At 41.0% G+C, this 18,748-nt stretch overlaps 1 protein-coding gene across 3 annotated transcripts in view; it reads left to right on the plus strand.

Annotated features, from left to right (window-relative positions):
• ikzf4 (IKAROS family zinc finger 4) overlaps nucleotides 1-18,748 on the plus strand; it is a 115,060-nt gene that overhangs the window by 64,601 nt on the left and 31,711 nt on the right. Inside the window, exon 5 of one of the 3 annotated variants that reach the window (XM_078431236.1) lies at nucleotides 17,224-17,484. The exons of the other annotated variants lie outside the window; for them this stretch is intronic. Coding sequence (XP_078287362.1) covers nucleotides 17,224-17,484 — 261 coding nt within the window. The remainder of the gene's footprint in view (nucleotides 1-17,223; nucleotides 17,485-18,748) is intronic. 3 annotated transcript variants of the gene reach the window in all.

Consider the following 18,748-nt stretch of genomic DNA (forward strand, 5'->3'; position numbering starts at 1 on the left):
ATGTTATGCAGCTGAAAATTGCAAGTTGACTGCTGATAAGGTTAGGATCTTTGGATCTTGAACTGTGAAAAATGATGGGACCAAGCATCCAATGTTAATTTAGGAAGAATAAGAAATGAACAGGGCAAGCGGAGGAGGAAATTGTCACACTAGAAAGAAGTAGTTTGATTGTGGGGATAGAAATTTAAGACGAAAAAAAAAAACAAAAAAATGCATTTTCAAACATCTCAGAATAATTTGCTACCTACAGAGGTGAGATTCAGAGGTGAGGTTCTCTCTTCCTTGCCTGGCGAGGATGAACAACAAAGCAAGGGTATCATTCTCATCCTTGAGAGGATCCTGGGTTGAAGTTCCTTTTATAGCATTTTCTTGAGACTTGGGAGACCACCTTATTGTACAAAGCCGAACAGCGGTGTGCCACAAATCATTCACTGATATGGTGGTGACGAATTGGAATTATGAATTGCCGCAAGTTGCTGGAAGTGCAGTTAACATGCAGTTACTTTCTGACTGATGTAGTTTAATTGAAACATTACAATCTATTAATTTTCAAATACGCAGTGATATACTTGCGTGCCTATTATTCCAAATCTTTTGGAACCAGGCGAACAACATGGTGAATATTCCATGACTGATTAATCGATGAGTACGCAAATATTGTGGACAGTGTTCGTGTATTATTAATTATTCACTTTTACTTTCTTGAACACCATTTCCCAATATCTCCATTGAATATCCAGCTTTGGTGGAGATTAAATATTGCTCTGAGACACATGGCACTTGAAGTCTGATCCGTAATCTTGAATTACACCCCTTGACCTTGCAAACTAATTCCAAACTTGTCTCAAGACCATGGATGTGTTGTAGCTACTCAAATTTGTGTCTATCGTTCCTGAAACGCCATTTGAATCTTTCCAAGGTACCAAAACATCTCTTATCAAAGATGAAATGACAAATGTAATCTCTCCACCTTTCTTGCCCAGTTTGCTGCCTTTGGTTGTGACAGCGTCTAACTAAAATGGCTGTTGGCCATCATCCAGCTGTGTAGGTTGCACCTGGTTTATTTCCTCTCCCTTCAGTTGGGAACAGAGAATCACTTGCAATGACTTTTTCTTTTCCTGCACCATTAATATTTGTGTCCTTCAATGATTAGACCTTGACCACCATCTGTTATTCATGTACACACTCTGCCTTGGCAATGTCAGCCAGCCTAAAATATATTAGCGTCCACGTGCACCGGGATGATGCTCAACTCCACATCATGAGAACCTCTTGCCACAACTGGACTGTCTCCATGCTGTCGGATTGCTTGACAAGTGCTGGATGAACCGAAACAGCCTTCAACTGGGTCTTGACATGATTGAAATCCTTGGATGTGAAGTCTTTGTGATCTTTGGATGCCATATCCACTCGAATAATATCTGTGCCCTTTTTTTAAAAATCTCTGGACATTATTCCTATGGGTTCTTGGCTGCTCTCCCTTGTTCTATCTTTGGTAAGCTTCAGCTCTTAGAAGCTTTGGTTCCTTCCTCTTAATTCTGATTAAGCCCCTTCATCTGTCACTGTTGGGCTTGCTGAACTATGTTAACTCATAATTAAGCAAAACCTTGCTTTTGAATTTTTCACTGCTTTTGCTCCACTGTATTGCTCCCTCGCTATACTACCCATCAAGATCTCTGCACTTCTCTAATTCTGGTTGCTTATCTTTTAAAAATCTGTGCTTTTTAAAAATCTTACTTTTAGATCTTGACAGGACTTCTAAAAGGGGAGAGGGACTGCGAACAGCTGGGCTTGAATGGCTGGATTTTTCATTTGCGTTTGCTGTTTCCAATGCCAGTATATCAATTTTGTACCAAAATGGTAGTGCACCAGCTTGATGAAAATAACGTTCCAGACAGGGCTTGCATTTAGTGAAATCATCATCTTCCCACTGCGTTTTTCTATCCCGTGGGAATTTCTAGGTTTTTGCCTTGAGACAACATATTGGGCATGCATATTGGGCAACATATTGGGCATATTAAATACAGGTGCATTGATTCTGAGTATGGTACGTTTTCACCAGGGGTCACAGTTTAAGGATAAGGGGGGAGTCTTTTAGGACCGAGATGAGAATGTTTTTTTTCACACGGAGAGTGGTGAACCTGTGGAATTCTCTGCCACAGAAGGTAGTTGAGGCCAGTTCATTGGCTATATTTAAGAGGGAGTTAGATGTGGCCCTTGTGGCTGAAGGGATCAGGGGGTATGGAGAGAAGGCAGGTACAGGATACTGAGTTGGATAATCAGCCATGATCATATTGAATGGCGGTGCAGGCTCGATGGGCCGAATGGCCTACTCCTGCACCTATTTTCTATGTTTCCATGTTTTATGAGAACCCTTGGGATTTTCATCCATGTTCCTATTTGTGATTTATTTTAAATCGCTGCCAGGCTGTTTATGTTTTATTGGTGAGCAGGATATGCCTTCAAGTTAGAAATGGCATGACTTGCCATTCTAAGCAATGATATATTGGAACACCTGTGACTACAACACACAACTTTTTCAGCATTCATAAATCAGCTGAAAACAAAGAGTTGCATGAAGTCTTATCAGGATGTGGTACATTACAAATACCGCCGGGTTCTTACGAGAGAGTTTGGGGAAACATTGATTCCCTCTGCTCCATCAGTCTGAAGAAAGATCCTGAGCCAAATGTTGTCTGCCCATCCCTTCCACAGTTGCTGCCTGACCCGCTGAGTTCCTCCAGCTGCTGTTTTTTGCTTAGGATTCCAGCACCTACAGTCTCTTGTGTTTTGATTCCTTTACGTTTTTTCGTGTTTCCTTCCAAAATAGGAGGCTATTCAGTCTATCGAGTCTATGCTGATCTCGGAGCAATCCAATAATCTATTCTCTCTCACGTACTGATCAACTACCCACCCTTTCCTCTTTCCCCATCCCACACCACACCTCAATTCTCCTTTCAAACACCTAACAGCCACAGATCTTTGGGATGTTCGTCCATTGTATAGGTAACCCTGACAAATGAGAAAAGGAAGACAAAAGAGTGAAAACTAATTGATTCTAAACTTGCCCTGGAGTTAAATATGTTTTTGATGATTATGAGGTGATCGGTTTGATGATGAGATTGTGGAACTCAAGTTTTGTTTTGTATGCCTTGCTGGAATGATGCGTTCAATCATGAGGCAAGAGCAGCATTTACTTGAGGGTTGATCCATGTCACATGTATCTCTGTGACGCAAGTTAAGACCCAGCTTGCAATGTTGCCATGTTTGGCTTGACTTTGTCTAAACCTACCTCCCAGCAGATTATCTGGCCATTATCATATTGCCGTTTGTGGGAGCCGGTTGGCTTCTGTGCTTCCTACATTACAATATTGGCTACACTTCAGGAGAGCTCCACTGACTACAATGCTTTTGCGTAGCCTGGGGTTGTGAAAAACACTGCATAAGTCATGTCTGTCTTTTTTGAGTTTTGCTCCCAACAGTGTCTATGGACATTAACCTTCAATTGCTGCAGACTCCAAAGCATTGAGTCCCTTCAGGGTTGATAACCTTAGTGCTGTTGTTTGCTTGTAAATGAAATCTCTTTGTTTTCTACACATTCAGCGAGATGGGCCGAGTCCATCTGCTGAATTTTTGCCAGTAACACAGAGTACTCGTGGTTGTAGGAGGGGAAAGTCCGTCTGTTTGCGGGGAAGCGGGATAAGCTAAAAAGCAGAGCAAAAAGCTTCGTGTTGTGTCTTTGTTTCCTGCACATTCAGTGAGAAGGGCTAGTTGAGTCTGTCTGTTGAATATTTTTGCCAGTAACACAGGGTGATCATGCTCGTAGGAGGGGAAAGTCCATCCGTTTGTGGGGAAGCTGGATAAGCAAGGAAGAAAGCAGCAAATTTGAAACACCTGCAAAATAGTACGTTGTCAGAGGATAGTCCCCAGCCAAATATGAAAGCTCGTATCATCCTGAGAAATTAGGTTCTGTGAAATGCTTGGTTAAAATTGTAGCCTTTTCAAAAGGGTGGCATTACTGTGCGGGTCAACATTTCAGAAATTGGCATATTTCCTAAGTTAGCTAATAAGTAACCCTAGACTGCCATGGGCAGATTTCTTTGCCATGCATGACTTTTATACTCATTTCTGTTTCCATTAAATTATGTAGCTGCTACATAGTTCGCTCCTTCCATATGCCCCTGGTCCAGTTGAGTCTCAGTTCAAATGTTCATACAATGCAGATAGAAATCCCAGGTTTTCTTGCAGTGATGGCAAAATTTGCGCTGCTTCTTGTTCTATTGTTAGTTACAAATAATGGCATTGGTGCTTCAGTTATTCTCAATTATCTCTTCCCTTTAAAGATATTAAGAATTATTCCTGATTAACTTAAAGTCACGTTTGAGCATACTTGATAACAAAAGGTTGTGCCACACTTTGTGCCAAGTCAATTATGTTGTCGTTTGCACAAGTAAGGTGAGGTACAGGTACAACGAAAATCTTGTTTGCAGCAGCAACACAGTCCATCCATTACGTAGCCTCTTTTTGTTTTAAAACAGCATTGGTTGAAACCTTTGAGCAAGTTTCTATGTGAATGATTAGTCCATCAAAGTGTGGCACATCTCACACTAGTGTAGTTGTTGCTAATTCAGCAAGAAGAAAGTAGGCAGGCATTTGGTGATAGTTGGATTTAGGAAAAAAATGCATTTGGGTTGGGTTTAAATTTGTAACGAACAGACCTCTGGTCCCAACTAATGCTTTTCTGTTTTTTTAAAAAGGGCTATCTGGTCATACAATACAATATATCTTTATTGTCATTGTACAGGGGTACAATGAGATTGGGAATGCGCCTCCCATACGATGCAATCATTTAATTAGCTAGTCAGTATTAATTTAAACAACAACAACCCAACGAAACAGATTGTAACAGTTTTAAGACAGAATAAAGTGCAAGTAGATCTGTGCCGGATCATTGTGCGTTTTGACCATCCGGCTCAGCAGGACCGGTTCATGGCAGCTATGGCCCTGGGGATGAAGCTGATCCTGAGTCTGGAGGTGCGGGCATAGAAGGCCTTGTATCGTCTACCCGATGGAAGGAGTTCGAACAGACTGTTGCAGGGGTGTGAAGAGTCTTTGTGGATGCTGGTGGCTTTTCTGAGGCATCGTGTGTTGTAGATGCCCTCCAAGGCTGGTAGCTGTGTTCCGATGGTCCTCTGAGCTCTATGGACTACCCGCTGAATGGTTGTTTATGAGAACGTGTCGTAAGTGGAAAATAGGAACCGGCGCAGATCATCTGTTATTCAATAAGATTGTGGCCCATCTGATCTTTATCTCTTTTTCTGCCAGATTCCCATAATGCTTAAATGCATGTAATAACTTAATACTCACAACTCTCTGGGGAAACGATACACAGCCTTAATGAGAAGAAATTCCTCTGCATTTCAATCAAGTGACTGACCCCTTATGTGAGACTGTACTCTAGTCCTGCACCCTCCCACGAGAGGAAATATCAAAAACAGTATCTGCAGCCTTAAGCTCCCTTGGATATTCGTACCTTTCAATGAGATCATTGATTCTTCGGAATACCCAGTGGGTCGGCCCAGTGTGCACTCCTTTGCTATCCTTCCATATTGGGAATCACTGCCTTCAAAGCAAATGTATTTTTATAAAGACCAAAAACAATGCAGTGCTCAAGGTATGGTTTCACCAAAGTCCTGTAGAGGTGTAGTTTATTTTTAAAAAACTCCTGCTCTTGTACCCCATCCCCCCTGACATGAAGACCAATGTCTTTCTTTTTCAGAGGGGTGTTTGTTGTACGAGGACACCCTGATCTCGACAAACACCAATATCTAATCATCTCATGTTGTGAAATGATATTCTATCTTCTCATCTTTGTACCAGTTGGTAACTTTGTATTTCACAAAATCATTTTCCATCTGCTATCACTTTGCACACTCACTTAATCTGCCCATATCCCTTTGTCTATTTAAAAAAAGAACTGCAGGAGGTACTCTGTGGGCCAGGCAGCATCTGTGGAGGGAAATGGACAGATGATATTTCTGGTCAGGATTCTTCTTCAGCAGTTTGTTTTTGCACAAGATTCCAGCAGATGCAGTCTCTTGTTGCTCCCCTCAGTTATTTTTATATGCTCTTTCCAACCTGAGTGTTGTTAGTGCACATGGATGCATTCCACCTTGTCCCACTGTCGAAGTCATTGCAATAGATTAATAGCTGAGGCTTGACACTTGGGGAACCCCACTATATACAGCTTACCATGTCAAAAATGATATTTTTATAGTGCCACTGCAATCTGACAGGCCATCCTCGACCATGCTGAGGTCAGGTATCAGCTTCGCTAGTGATGTTTTAGGAATTCCAAAACTCTACATCCACTGATTCCCCACTGTTGGCCCTGCTAATATGTTTCGTAAAGTTTCATAAAACTATATTAATTCTCTATAATTACATTGTGTTTTTCTACATGCTCAGTTATTATTTCCTTAATACTTCTAGCATTTTAGACAATAGACAATAGACAATAGACAATAGGTGCAGGAGTAGGCCATTCGGCCCTTCGAGCCTGTACGCACCGCCATTCAATGTGATCATGGCTGATCATTCTCAATCAGTACCCCGTTCCTGCCTTCTCCCCATACCCCCTGACTCCGCTATCCTTAAGAGCTCTATCTAGCTCTCTCTTGAATACATTCAGAGAATTGGCCTCCACTGCCTTCTGAGGCAGAGAATTCCACAGATTCACAACTCTCTGACTGAAAAAGGTTTTCCTCATCTCAGTTCTAAATGGCCTACCCCTTATTCTTAAACTGTGGCCCCTGGTTCTGGACTCCCCCAACATTGGGAACATGTTTCCTGCCTCTAACGTGTCCAACCCCTTAATAATCTTATACGTTTCTATAAGATCTCCTCTCATCCTTCTAAATTTCAGTGTATACAAGCCTAGTCGCTCCAGTCTTTCAACATATGATAGTCCCGCCATTCCGGGAATTAACCTAGTAGCCCACAACCCTTGATTTTCCTTGTAGTACAAACATCTTTCTCAGTCTTGAATGCATATCATAGCCATGATGGCGAGGCACCAGGCAAGTTCCTGTTTCCTCCTCCCTTTCTTCTACAGCTGTGTCACGTTTGCTGTTCTATTCTCAGTCTGCTGGGACCTTTCCAGAATCTAGGATTTTGGAAAATGACAGCCAATGCATCGACTGGAAAGAGAAACACAGTTGACATTTCAGGTCAATAAGCATTCGTCGGATTCCTTGGTGAGGTGTGGTCCCATTCCACACATTGCGTCTATACTCTTTGAAAGGTCATTGAGCTGAAACATTAATTGTTTCTTTCCCCACAGATGCAACCTGATATGCTGAGCATTTCCAGCAGTTTCTGTTTCTGATTTTCAACATTTTCTGTATCAGATTTCCAACATCCTACAGTGTTTTGCTCATCAATGCATCCAGTATTGCTGTGGGACGCTGAAATGCATTTCATGAACCTGTCCTCAAGATCACCTTTGTCAAAGTTGGTTTGAGCAGTTTCTGAAGAATTTAAATATGATAGAGGCATTTAAGAGGCTTATGGATAGACATATGGATTTGCAGGGATATGGATTAGGTGCAGGTAGATAAGAGATGGTCTTGGCATCATGTTTGGCACAGACATTGCGGGTCAAAGGTCCTGCTCTTGTGCTTTACCATTCTATATTCAGATTTCCAATGGTCATTACACATTTTATTACAGTCCCTATTATTTCATGATTGATGCCATGTCCATCAGTCAAGGAATCTATAGACTTCTCACTAGTATTTTTTTTAATGTCTTTTTGTGTTGCTCCGATCTTTAGCCAAGGTGCATATCTCCCTATCCTCATGCTATTTGTTATTATCAGAGTTGCTAGCTCTTTCATTTTGCACCCCCCCCTTCCCCATTTCCGTTCTAGATTTAGATTTAGAGATACAGCGCAGAAACAGGCCCTTCGGCCCACCGGGTCCGCGCCGCCCAGCGATCCCCGCACATTAACAACTACTAGGAACAATTTTACATTTGCCCAGCCAATTAACCTACAAACCTGTACGTCTTTGGAGACTAGTTTTCCAAAAGATCAAGTACCGTGAAACATTCAATTTACAGGGAAGTTTTGTCTCTATAAAGGCCAGTAGATCAAGCCCATTTTATCCCTATTTTTGCTGCAAACTCGTCTATCATGTTATGAATCCTCCATACACCTACATGAAGACCCATTAATTTATTTTATTTTTTTACCCACTTGACCCTATTTACTGCTGATCTATTACCCCATACTCTTTGGCTTTCAAACAATGATACGCTTCAAAAATATTTCATGGGTTGGAAAGCACTTTGGGTTATCTTGTGGCTATGTAAGACATGAGAGAATTGAAGGTTTTTTAAAAAAAAATCTTGCTAATTTTTGTTGTTTAAGAAGAGTTTGAAGGATAGGCAGTTAAATTTGTCTATCTTTGACCAATGCAGACAAATTGTGCTCCAATGGGAACACTAATTTGTTCAGATGAGATTGAATTGTCGACTTGGGTCGCTCCATTAAGTGGTCAGCCATCTCATTTTCTGAGCTCTGGAATTTATTACTAGGAGATGCACAACATAAGACATAATGGTTTGCTTGTATGGAAGCTGATAGCTTCCTTCATGTGATATTTCAGCTGAGGAATTTGAGGTGCACTGCAGGCAGCTTTTTGGTTCTGTTCTAATTTTATCTGATTTATTTCTTGCGGATTGTTTCTGATCTGATATGTCAAATTTAAAATGGTCTGTAAAGGGGGTCCTTCAAAAGGAGCTGAAAGGATTTAACCAGACCCGCAGCTTGCATTGGACATTGCCAACATCATTACTATTGAGTGAAAGGAAAAATGTTTGTTGTGGGACTCGGGACTCTCATGTACCCAAGTTATATTTTCTAGCTTTTTTCCCCTGATATTTCTTGATTAAATGTCCCTATTCATGTGGTGTTTCAGAAAACATTTACAATACAATACAATACAATATATCTTTATTGTCATTGTACAGGGGTACAACGAGATTGGGAATGCGCCTCCCATACGATGCAATAATTTAATTAATTTAAACAACAACAACCCAACGAGACAAATTGTAACAGTTTTAAGACAGAATAAAGTGCATGTAGATCTGTGCCGGTTCACTGTGCGATGTGACCATCCGGCTCAGCAGGACCGGTTCATAGCAGCTATGGCCGTGGGGATGAAGCTGTTCCTGAGTCTGGAGGTGCGGGCGTAGAAGGCCTTGTATCGTCTGCCCGATGGAAGGAGTTCGAACAAACTGTTGCAGGGGTGTGAAGAGTCTTTGTGGATGTTGGTGGCGTTTCTGAGGCATCGTGTGTTGTAGATGCCCTCCAAGGCTGGTAGCTGTGTTCCGATGGTCCTCTGAGCTCTATGGACTACCCGCTGAAGAGCTTTCCTTTCTGCCTCCGTGCAGCTGAGGTACCACACAGGGATGCCATGTGTTAGGATGCTCTCTATGGTGCAGCGGTTGAATGTCGTCAGCAGCTGTTGGGGTAGACCAGACTTCTTCAGTGTTCTTAGGTAGAACAGTCGTTGCTGTGCCTTCTTGACCTGCGCAACAGTGTTATTGGACCATGTTAGGTCCTCTGAAATGTGAGTGCCCAGAAACTTGAAGCTGGACACTCTCTCCACACTGTCCCCGTTGATAAAGATTGGGGCGTATTCCCCCTTTAAGTGACCTACGGAAGTTGATGATCAGCTCCTTGGTCTTGGTGGTATTTGGGGACAGGTTGTTATCAGAGCACCAATGTGAGAGATGACAAGCAAATCACAAGTATTTAATCAGCAAACTTCCTAAGAGCGGTTAAAAATATATAATTTGATGGTTTATTTACTGTACTGCTCTCAGCATAATTTTGTTGACCAATTTGTGGAATGCATTGTGTTGTCTGTATAATCTTGTAATTTGATGTGTCGTCAGTGCTTTCATAGTTGCATGCTGCTTGCAGTCTTTAAAAGATATTTTAAGTTATTATATCTACAGTCGTAGTTTATTGCTGGGCTTGGAAATGGAAAAAAAAATGAGCATATGCCCTTGTGGAGCTGAGAAATCCTTTCTCCTCGAGCTGATTTTTCTCTTGCCTTCTTGACAAGGTGTTGGCTTTTTTTGTTGTGGTTCTGTCCCTTTGTCACTGATTGCCCTTGGTGCTTGATCAAAGTACCCATTTAAGACAGCAACACATATGAAAGGCAGCCCAACCACAGGGGAGGCTGTATGTTATTCCTGATTGAGTTCTCCCCTGATGCTTGTGTACTTCCAGCAGGGATCACTGGATGAGGGATTGGGAACAACAACCTATTTCTCCAACCCAGCCAGTTGTAGTTGACAGCTGAAACTGAACTGTGACAACCTGGTTGGATTTGTCTTATCCATTCACTGGATAACTTTTGGTGCCATTAGAGATGCATATTAAAAATCTTTCGGACTACACCTTTCCCTGGCAGACAACCCAGAAAATTGCAAGCCTCTTCAATTTTGCGTGCTTCCTATTGTCCTGTTATCCATTTGGGTTGGGTAGACTACTACAAACTCCCAAATACCGAGCCACCAGATGCATTCAGCGCTGTTCAAATGACCACAATTGCTTGGGAATCCACGATTCCGCAATTGGCTTTTCAAAACGTTGACCTTTTTCATGTTATCAATTTGAATAGATATGGCCCTTCGGAAGGGAAATGCACTATATGAATAGGTTGTTACTGATTGTAATATTCCTGATGTGTTTACCTAATGTAAATAGCATTTTTGAAGCGGTTTTGACTGAAAAAGGTTTGAAGGTTATTCTGCACAATTAAATTAAATCAAGATTATCATTCTTCTGCAGCAGGGTGCAAGGCAAGGCAGCAATCGTTCAGGGCTGAGTGTAAAGTTCATAAATTTAAACTTCCTATCTATCTATATATAATAAAAGGCCTGTTCTGTTTTTAATACTTGCTGAAGCCTCCATTTTATTGTGTAGGAAATAACTGCAGATGCTGGTTTAAATCGAAGATAGACAAAATGCTGGAGTAACTCAGCGGGACAGGCAGCATCTCTGGAGAGAAGGAATGGGTGACATTTCAGGTTGAGACCCTTCTTCAGACTCCATTTGTCTGCCTCCATTTAACTACTACTTTTGGTTACAGTTGGGCTTGGACCAGTTTATTTAAAATCTCATTTTACAAATTCCCCAGTTCCAAGTGAAATTAATTGCAAATAGTGCTTGCTCCTTGCTGTTGATAATCTTAACATCCAAAATAACGCTATACACCAAGGAAGAGAAAAGAAAAAAAGCAATCATGTAACGTTTTAACATTTCTTGGAAATATCAGTGTTTCAGACACAATCAATCTCTTTGAAGTGCCATGACTGCTTACGCAGGCAACTGATGAAGTGGGTTACACAAAGTGAGAGCTGACAATCTGCAGTGCAACAAATGATCAATTAAGCTGCTATTACTAAGAAAGCTAATCAGGTACTTCTTGCTTTTCAATGTGATCATGATAGCCATCACAATTCTTCAGATTATCCGAAGATTTCTTCCTCTGGCTCTGCAGCATCTCCTTTGTGCTGCACGGAAGTGTCCAAGTCCGACCGAGGCTTTAAATTAACTGACCATTGAATTCCGTTCAGCAAGCCAGAATATGATAGTGCTCATAATTTTGAGGGGAGCGAGTGAGTGTAAAAGTTCAATAACGTGATTGTGGTTGAAATTCTGAACACTAATTTCAGGCGTGCTAGGACAAGATACTGCAAAGAATGCGTCGTTGATCCTTGCATGGTCCAACATATGGGAAACAATAATTAGACCCTTTTACAAAATAACAACAAAACAAATATATCTCTGCCTTGTGTTGTGTTAGTACCCCACTGCACAGCCTGTTTGGGGGGAGGGAGAGGTTGTGGTAGAAGAAGTATCCTTTCAATGTCTCAAACTTAATTTTATATGAAACTAACGTACAAGAAAGTGCTCTTGCACGTTAGTTCCATATAAAAATTAATTGTGGTTTCTTTGTTCAGACCGTTCAAATATTATTTGAGATGTTGAATTTCCAGAGTTAAGTGCAAGCCGCACAAATTCAAATAAATTAATTGAGGTTGCATTTTCCAATTTACTAACATGTAGCAAAACTAAAATCATCTAGGTTTACCAGTGCTCTTTAAACCAGTTTGGCAGGGGGATGGGAACCTCAAAGGGGATTTGGGTAGGTGAGAGAACAAGAAGAGGATGTCATAAATGAAGCAGGTGAAATGAATAGATGGTAAAAACAACGTTGAACAACAAAGGGGGTTAAAGTACAGAAAATACATGGCATCTGAATGTTTGCAACATTTGCAATGAGGTACAAATGTTGGTATGATCTTTTTGCCATTACAGAAACATGGTTTCAGAGTGACCAAAACTGGGAACAAATTAGTCCAGAGGATTTGACTTTGTGGAAGGGCAGGCAAAAAGAGGAAAGGAGTGATCGAGCACTAATAAGGAAAGTGATTAGTGTAGTGGTGTGAAATGATCTTGACAAAACAGATCATGATGTTGTACGATTGGAATCAATTTGGATTGAGTGGTGAAATAACAAAAGGCAGAAAAGCATTGGTAGGTGTTATTTATTGACCACAAAATGGTTGTAATATTGGTCTTGTCATGAATCGGGAAATTAGAGATGTGTTTAACAAGAATAATACTTTTATTGTGAGATGCTTTAACCTACATAGAGACTGGATCAGGTTTACTTTAAAAAGGTGGAAGATGAATTCTTATGTATTAAAAATGTTTTTTTTTAGATAAAATATGTTAAGGTACCAACTGGGGAAAAGGTATTTTAGATCTCATTTGATGGCAATGGTTAGATAGTTGAAGAAGTCTGATGAAACGTCACCTATTCCTTTTCTCCAGAGATGCTGCCAGGAGTTGCTAAGTTGCTCCAGCATTTTGTGTCGATCAATGTTTAGACAACTTTTGTCAAGGGGGCTTTGGGGAAGAGTGACCATAATGTGATAGATGATGCAAATCATTGTGAAATTAGGGATTTAAATTAAATAAAAAATACAATGAAGGCATGAGGGTAGAGTTGGCTGTGGTACATTGGGAGAACATGTTGAAAGGCATGAGGGTGAATAGACAATGATTAGCATTTTAAAGAAATAGTGCACATTTCAAAAAAAAGTTAATGCACAGTCGACTGACTAGAGAATGCGGGTTTAAATAGAAATTAAAAGAGGCATGCAAAGTTGCCAGGGTCTCGACCCGAAACGTCACCCATTCCTTCTCTCCCAAGATGCTGCCTGTCCCGCTGAGTTACTCCAGCATTTTGTGTCTATTGCCAGCAATGGTAGTAGATTGGCTGAGATTGGCAGCTTTTTAGAATAAGTGGTGAGTAGAGATGAAACATTTCTTCCCTCAGTGTGGTGAACCTTTAGAATTCTCTGCCACGGATTGTTACGTGGACTTGATCATCATGTTAATTCAAAACAGAAGTCATATATCTAGGCATTAAGAGAATCGAGGTTTATGAGGGTAACGCTGGCAAATGGCGCGGAGGTACATGATCAGCCAAGATCTTAATGATTGACAGAGTGATCTCGACAGGACAATGGTGTACTTCTGCTCCTTATGCTAAGTTTGGCATGGAATCGGCCTGGGGTTGCTCTTCCTCTGTACTAGAATGAAAGCTTCAAGTTCAAATAGGGGTGCAAATGCCCAGCTGAATCATCCTCAAGATTATCTTGGGACTCCTTGCTGATTTAAGAGCAGCCTTGCTAAAGTTGAGCAATGTAAATCAAAATGCTGTAACAAAAATGAGAGAGGTTTTAAAATGGAGAAGGACAATGCGTCCCAAGTTAGTTATGGATCTGGGCACAGCTTGGGTGTCATCCTACGCTGTACCAAACACAGGGTTCCAGATTTTACCAGCAGTATATGCCATATTAAGTGAACGTAACTGTTGTAATGTGAGCCTTGGTGCTCCTGTGATTAGGAGGGTATTATTAAACCAGTCATGATTCCAGCTCTGGATGCTCCTTTATGGTGAAGGCAAATTGAGCTCAGCTGTAATATTCATTTTTTGTTCGAACCCCCACTTCTTTCCTCCCCCACTTCTTTCCTCTTGCCGCTTCTTGAATCTTTTAAAGAAAATGTTGAATAAATAAGCTGTTAACTTCCTGTCAAAGCTCTCAAATGAATAGCCACCTGGACAAGGTACTGCATCAGCAATAGAATCGTATCCTAGCAAATACACAAAAGGAGAAAATTGGAAAGAAACAAATAGATAAAAAGAAACAGATGGAAAATATGACCTGCATTTTAAATGGCAGTTTGTTTTTGTTCATTATTTTTGAGACTTCCAGTTGGTTCTCAGCAGGCATTTACTATAGGACCAGAGTGGTCTGCTACCATGGCAAATCCACTGGTTGCCATGACAGTTTTTGAATTGGATATTTTAATACATAAAGTAGAAAGTCTTTGTTTTTTATTCAGACTAATTTTGCATTCGTAGAACTGAAAGGCCAAGGATTATGGGAATTGTACTATGGGGATGGTTTGTTGATTCTGTCAGTTTGGATAATTGCTCGAGCACAATGATAAATTGCATGGATGCATTTCATCCACGGGATTGAATCCGTTAGAATCTTTTTTTTCCCTTTTAAACTGAATGCATTTGTGAATTTAATCCCTGAAGTTAATTTGGATAAATTCTCTCCTGGACAATTATAAAGCAATGTGAATTCTATGAAGCAGCGTTTTTGTGTTTTTGTTTCAAATTTAGCTGTTACAATTGTATTCCCCTGTTATTTCATTGACCTTCGAGCTGGTTGTAAAGTTCAATTATGAATCTTCATCGAATTTTAAAGAAAAATAAATTTCAAATTGCAGGTAATGTTTTATCTTTAACCTGGGTTATTTTAAACTTGTTTTTGGTGTTGGTAGAAATCAGTCAAGATTAAAGAAGTATTTTGTGTAAAATGTTATCGTGGTCCAGATACAGCACTAATTGTGTCACGTGATTGCTCTCGAGATTGAACTTAATATAGTGAATGCTCGGCTTCTGTTCATAGGAGGTGAAAGAAATAGCAGTGTCTGAAGCTCTGTTTTCTGACTATTGAGTGGTGTTAAAGGCTGCTGTAATGAAGGCTTTATTCCAAACTGACCAATCTCCTGGTTGAAAGATAAACTTTGATAGGTGGCCACTGTGTTGGTGGAGGGAGCAGGGAAGGTGGTGGTGAAGTTCTCCGGAACAATTTAATCTTTAAAAGTGTTCTTTTGGATTTGTGGGTTATTTCTGAAATGGCCTGTTTCTCAAGTAACACATTCATAGCTGATTTGTTACTACCAAATCAAAGAATGGATTGTGTTGGAAGGAACACTGAAGATAGACACAAAATGCTGGAGTAACTCAGCGGGACAGGCAGCATCTCTGGATAGAAGGAATGGATGACGTTTCGGGTCGAGACTCTTCTTCAGACTGATTACAGCATAGCTCAAACCATAAGAGTAAAAGTAACCCCCCCAACCACCTCCTTCCTACCTGCTCTCCCTGAAATAATTTTCAAACGTATTATCCATCTCTTGAGCAGTATAGGTTTATTTAAAGCACTAGCATTTTCTAAGCTCCTCGTATTGGGATCTTTAAGCAGACAATTTACCTTGTTGATAATTTGGGGCGCTATACTGGGGTCATATCTTTATTCGCAATATGTATGCTTGATGCAGACAAGAGATACCAAAGGTGGAAATGTTTCATTTCCCAGCATTGTTTTGTATTGCTTTGTTTGACCAGAACAAAATATACATTTTCAGCATTGTCTTGTTTATGTAAAATAAACTATATATCTCAAATGCTGAATGGTAGCATCAACTCTGAGCAAATCTTCTTTTAGATTGTCTTACTTGTTGTATCCATTATTTATTGTGGTTGTGGCAAAATTCATGCTCCATACCTATTCCCTCTTGGCTGAAGGCAGATAATCACTGGTAAGCAGTTGGGAACACGAGGCAATGAGCAAGTAAACAGCAGCGTCAAAGGCTCTAGTAAAAAAACAAGGTGCTGGAGGAACTCAGCGGGTCAGGCAGCTTCTGTGGATGGAATGCACTGATGACGTTTGGGGTCGGGCCCCTTCAGACTGATTGGAGTGGGGGGAGCTAAACCTGGAAGAGAGAGGTGGGGGTGTGACAAAATCTGGCAAGTGATAGGTGGATACAGGTGAGGGGGAAGATTGGCAGATGGGTGGAGATGGTGACAACAGCTGGAGATGGAAAAAGAGACAAGGGTGTCAGATGTGGAAAGAGGAGTGAAGTGTAAAGCCCGAGGGAGGGGTTGGTTGGAGCGGGGGGGGAAATGTGGGACCCGGACAAGGGAGATGAGTGTACAAAGGAGGGAAGGAGCAAGGTGACTGTGCGAGTGGGATAAATGTGTGTGCACGGGGATGGCGGGTGAAGTGTGGGGGAGATATTACTTGAAATTGGAGTGTTTATTGTGCATACCATTGGATTGTACGCTACATAAGTAGGTCATACAGTTGGGTTGTAAGCTACCCAAGTGTTACAGGCTTAGTTGTTTCAGGCAGTTGTAGAAAGTTCAATTTTTCTTCTCTCAGTCTTATCTCAGCAAGTGGTCTTCATTTCAATATGTTTCTGCTGGTGTAACTGCCCCATCGTGCTCCAACAGTGCTCACTAGTGCTCTCAACGTGCTATTATCATATACTCGAGTCCAATTTTATCCATTTCCAAACTTTGAATGGATCAGTATGCATTTTGTTCCGTGTATAGCTTCATTCTAGGAAGAAGGATTTTAGGTCTACTGTGGTATAATCCAAAGTCGCTAAAATGTTGCAATTACTCAATTCAATAAAAAGGCTATGCATTTGTGATTTTAGTACGTATATATATATATATGTTCACTGTGTGCTCGTAAGCTGAAGGACAACAGTACTGTAGAATTGGATTTTTTTTTTTCTCCCCACATTTTTCTGTAAGCAGTCATCTCCCGTGTGAGATTTGGCACGGGTTACCTATAGTGCTGGGTCCTCTCTTGCTTCAAGCTTGCAGATATTTGACTCCATGAGGGCGCTGAAAGTTTTTTGAGTGCTGCACACTTGTTGCCACCTGGCTCACCTTGAACAACACCCGTACTCGGTGTGTGTCTAGCTAGCCCTGTCATCTTATGGCTCCATCTGACATTTCTGATGTTCATTTGCAGCCAACTCCATCAAGGTTGAGATGTGCAGCGATGAAGAGGCAGGGAAACTTCTGGCACAGGAGGATGGCGCTAGTGATAAAGATGAAGCAGTCATTGCGGATGAGTCTTTGACGGAGCCGCTAGGATTCTGTGAGGGCACGGGGCAGGGACCTCATTCTCCTGGAGGGATTCGCCTTCCAAATGGAAAACTGAAGTGTGATCTATGCGGAATGGTCTGCATCGGACCGAATGTTCTTATGGTACATAAGAGGAGCCACACTGGTAAGTATGTTTACACAAATAAGGAAATGGAGTGACGTATCGTGGGGATTTAAAGTCTCTATCTGTGGTGGCAGTTGTTTGAACTCACTTGTTGATTTATTTTCCCATGAAGTTTGGCCATTTGTTTCTGCCCTGGGAAGCAGAATGTAGGCGCTTATTGGAGCAAACAGATGTAGGTTGCTATGTTCAATCAGCTCTGGCAACTGAACTTGTTGAGGACAATAGAATTCAGCTTGCACATATATATATTTCCTTTGGGAAAACTTTCTGCAAATGATCTTGCAGCATCTTTTTTTTGGGTTCTTGCTATTTTGCTTTTTCTTTCTTGACCCATAAGAGGACTTCTGCAACGTAACTGCGACATGAAAAATGTAACCAATATGGGGCCGCTTTAGTTTCACAGCGCACGACTACAATGAGTTGCCATTAAATTCAGTGAAGCTTTGCGGCATGGGGAATGGAAATAATTACTGATACAGCAGGAATGGTTCTTCTGTAGTTGTTGAGGTGCATTGAGGCAGAAGGTTTTCTCCTGCACCAGACCTATGCGATATTAGACCTGTGGTTGCCAATTGCACGTTTTTATTTTCTACTCAATAAAATCCTTTTCCCAGTATTGGTGTCCCTCAGCACGAGCACAAAATTTACTGGAAGAAATTTAGAATTGTTTATTACCATCATGCTGTGTTCACAGAAAGATGTCTCATGAAATGTATTGACACGAGAGACTGCAAATGTTGGCATCTTGAGCAAAAGAAACTGCTGGAGGAACTCGGCAGGTCAGCCAGCATCCATGGAGGGAAATGCACAGGTGACATTTTGAGTCGGCACTATATGAATACTTCCAGTGCATTTTTAATCTTGTGATCTATGCGACAACTAGTTTGACGATGTCTGAAGAAGGGTCTCGGCTTGAAACGTTGTCTGTCATTTTTCCTCCATAAATGTGGCCTGACCCACTGAGTTCCTCCAGCAGTTTATGTTTTGCGAATGAAATGTGTTTTCTGTTCAGTTTTGACCGATCTACGGCAAGAACACTGAAATCACTGTTCCTTGGAGGGTTCCATTTTTTTGTTCCAGCACCTGTACTTTTTTATGTCTACATCTAATTGCAACTTGAAATGAGTGGAATTGAGCATCTCTTAGATTGGTCGACGTAAATATGTAGTCACTTTTGATGATACTCATGTTCAAAGGCTCGGTTGGTGCTTTTGATATCTTTTGACTGTGTTCCTTGTCGATATTTAAATGCTACTGTTGTCAA

This window comes from Rhinoraja longicauda, chromosome 42, assembly GCF_053455715.1.
Source record: "Rhinoraja longicauda isolate Sanriku21f chromosome 42, sRhiLon1.1, whole genome shotgun sequence".
Classification (NCBI taxonomy): Eukaryota; Metazoa; Chordata; class Chondrichthyes; order Rajiformes; family Arhynchobatidae; genus Rhinoraja; species Rhinoraja longicauda.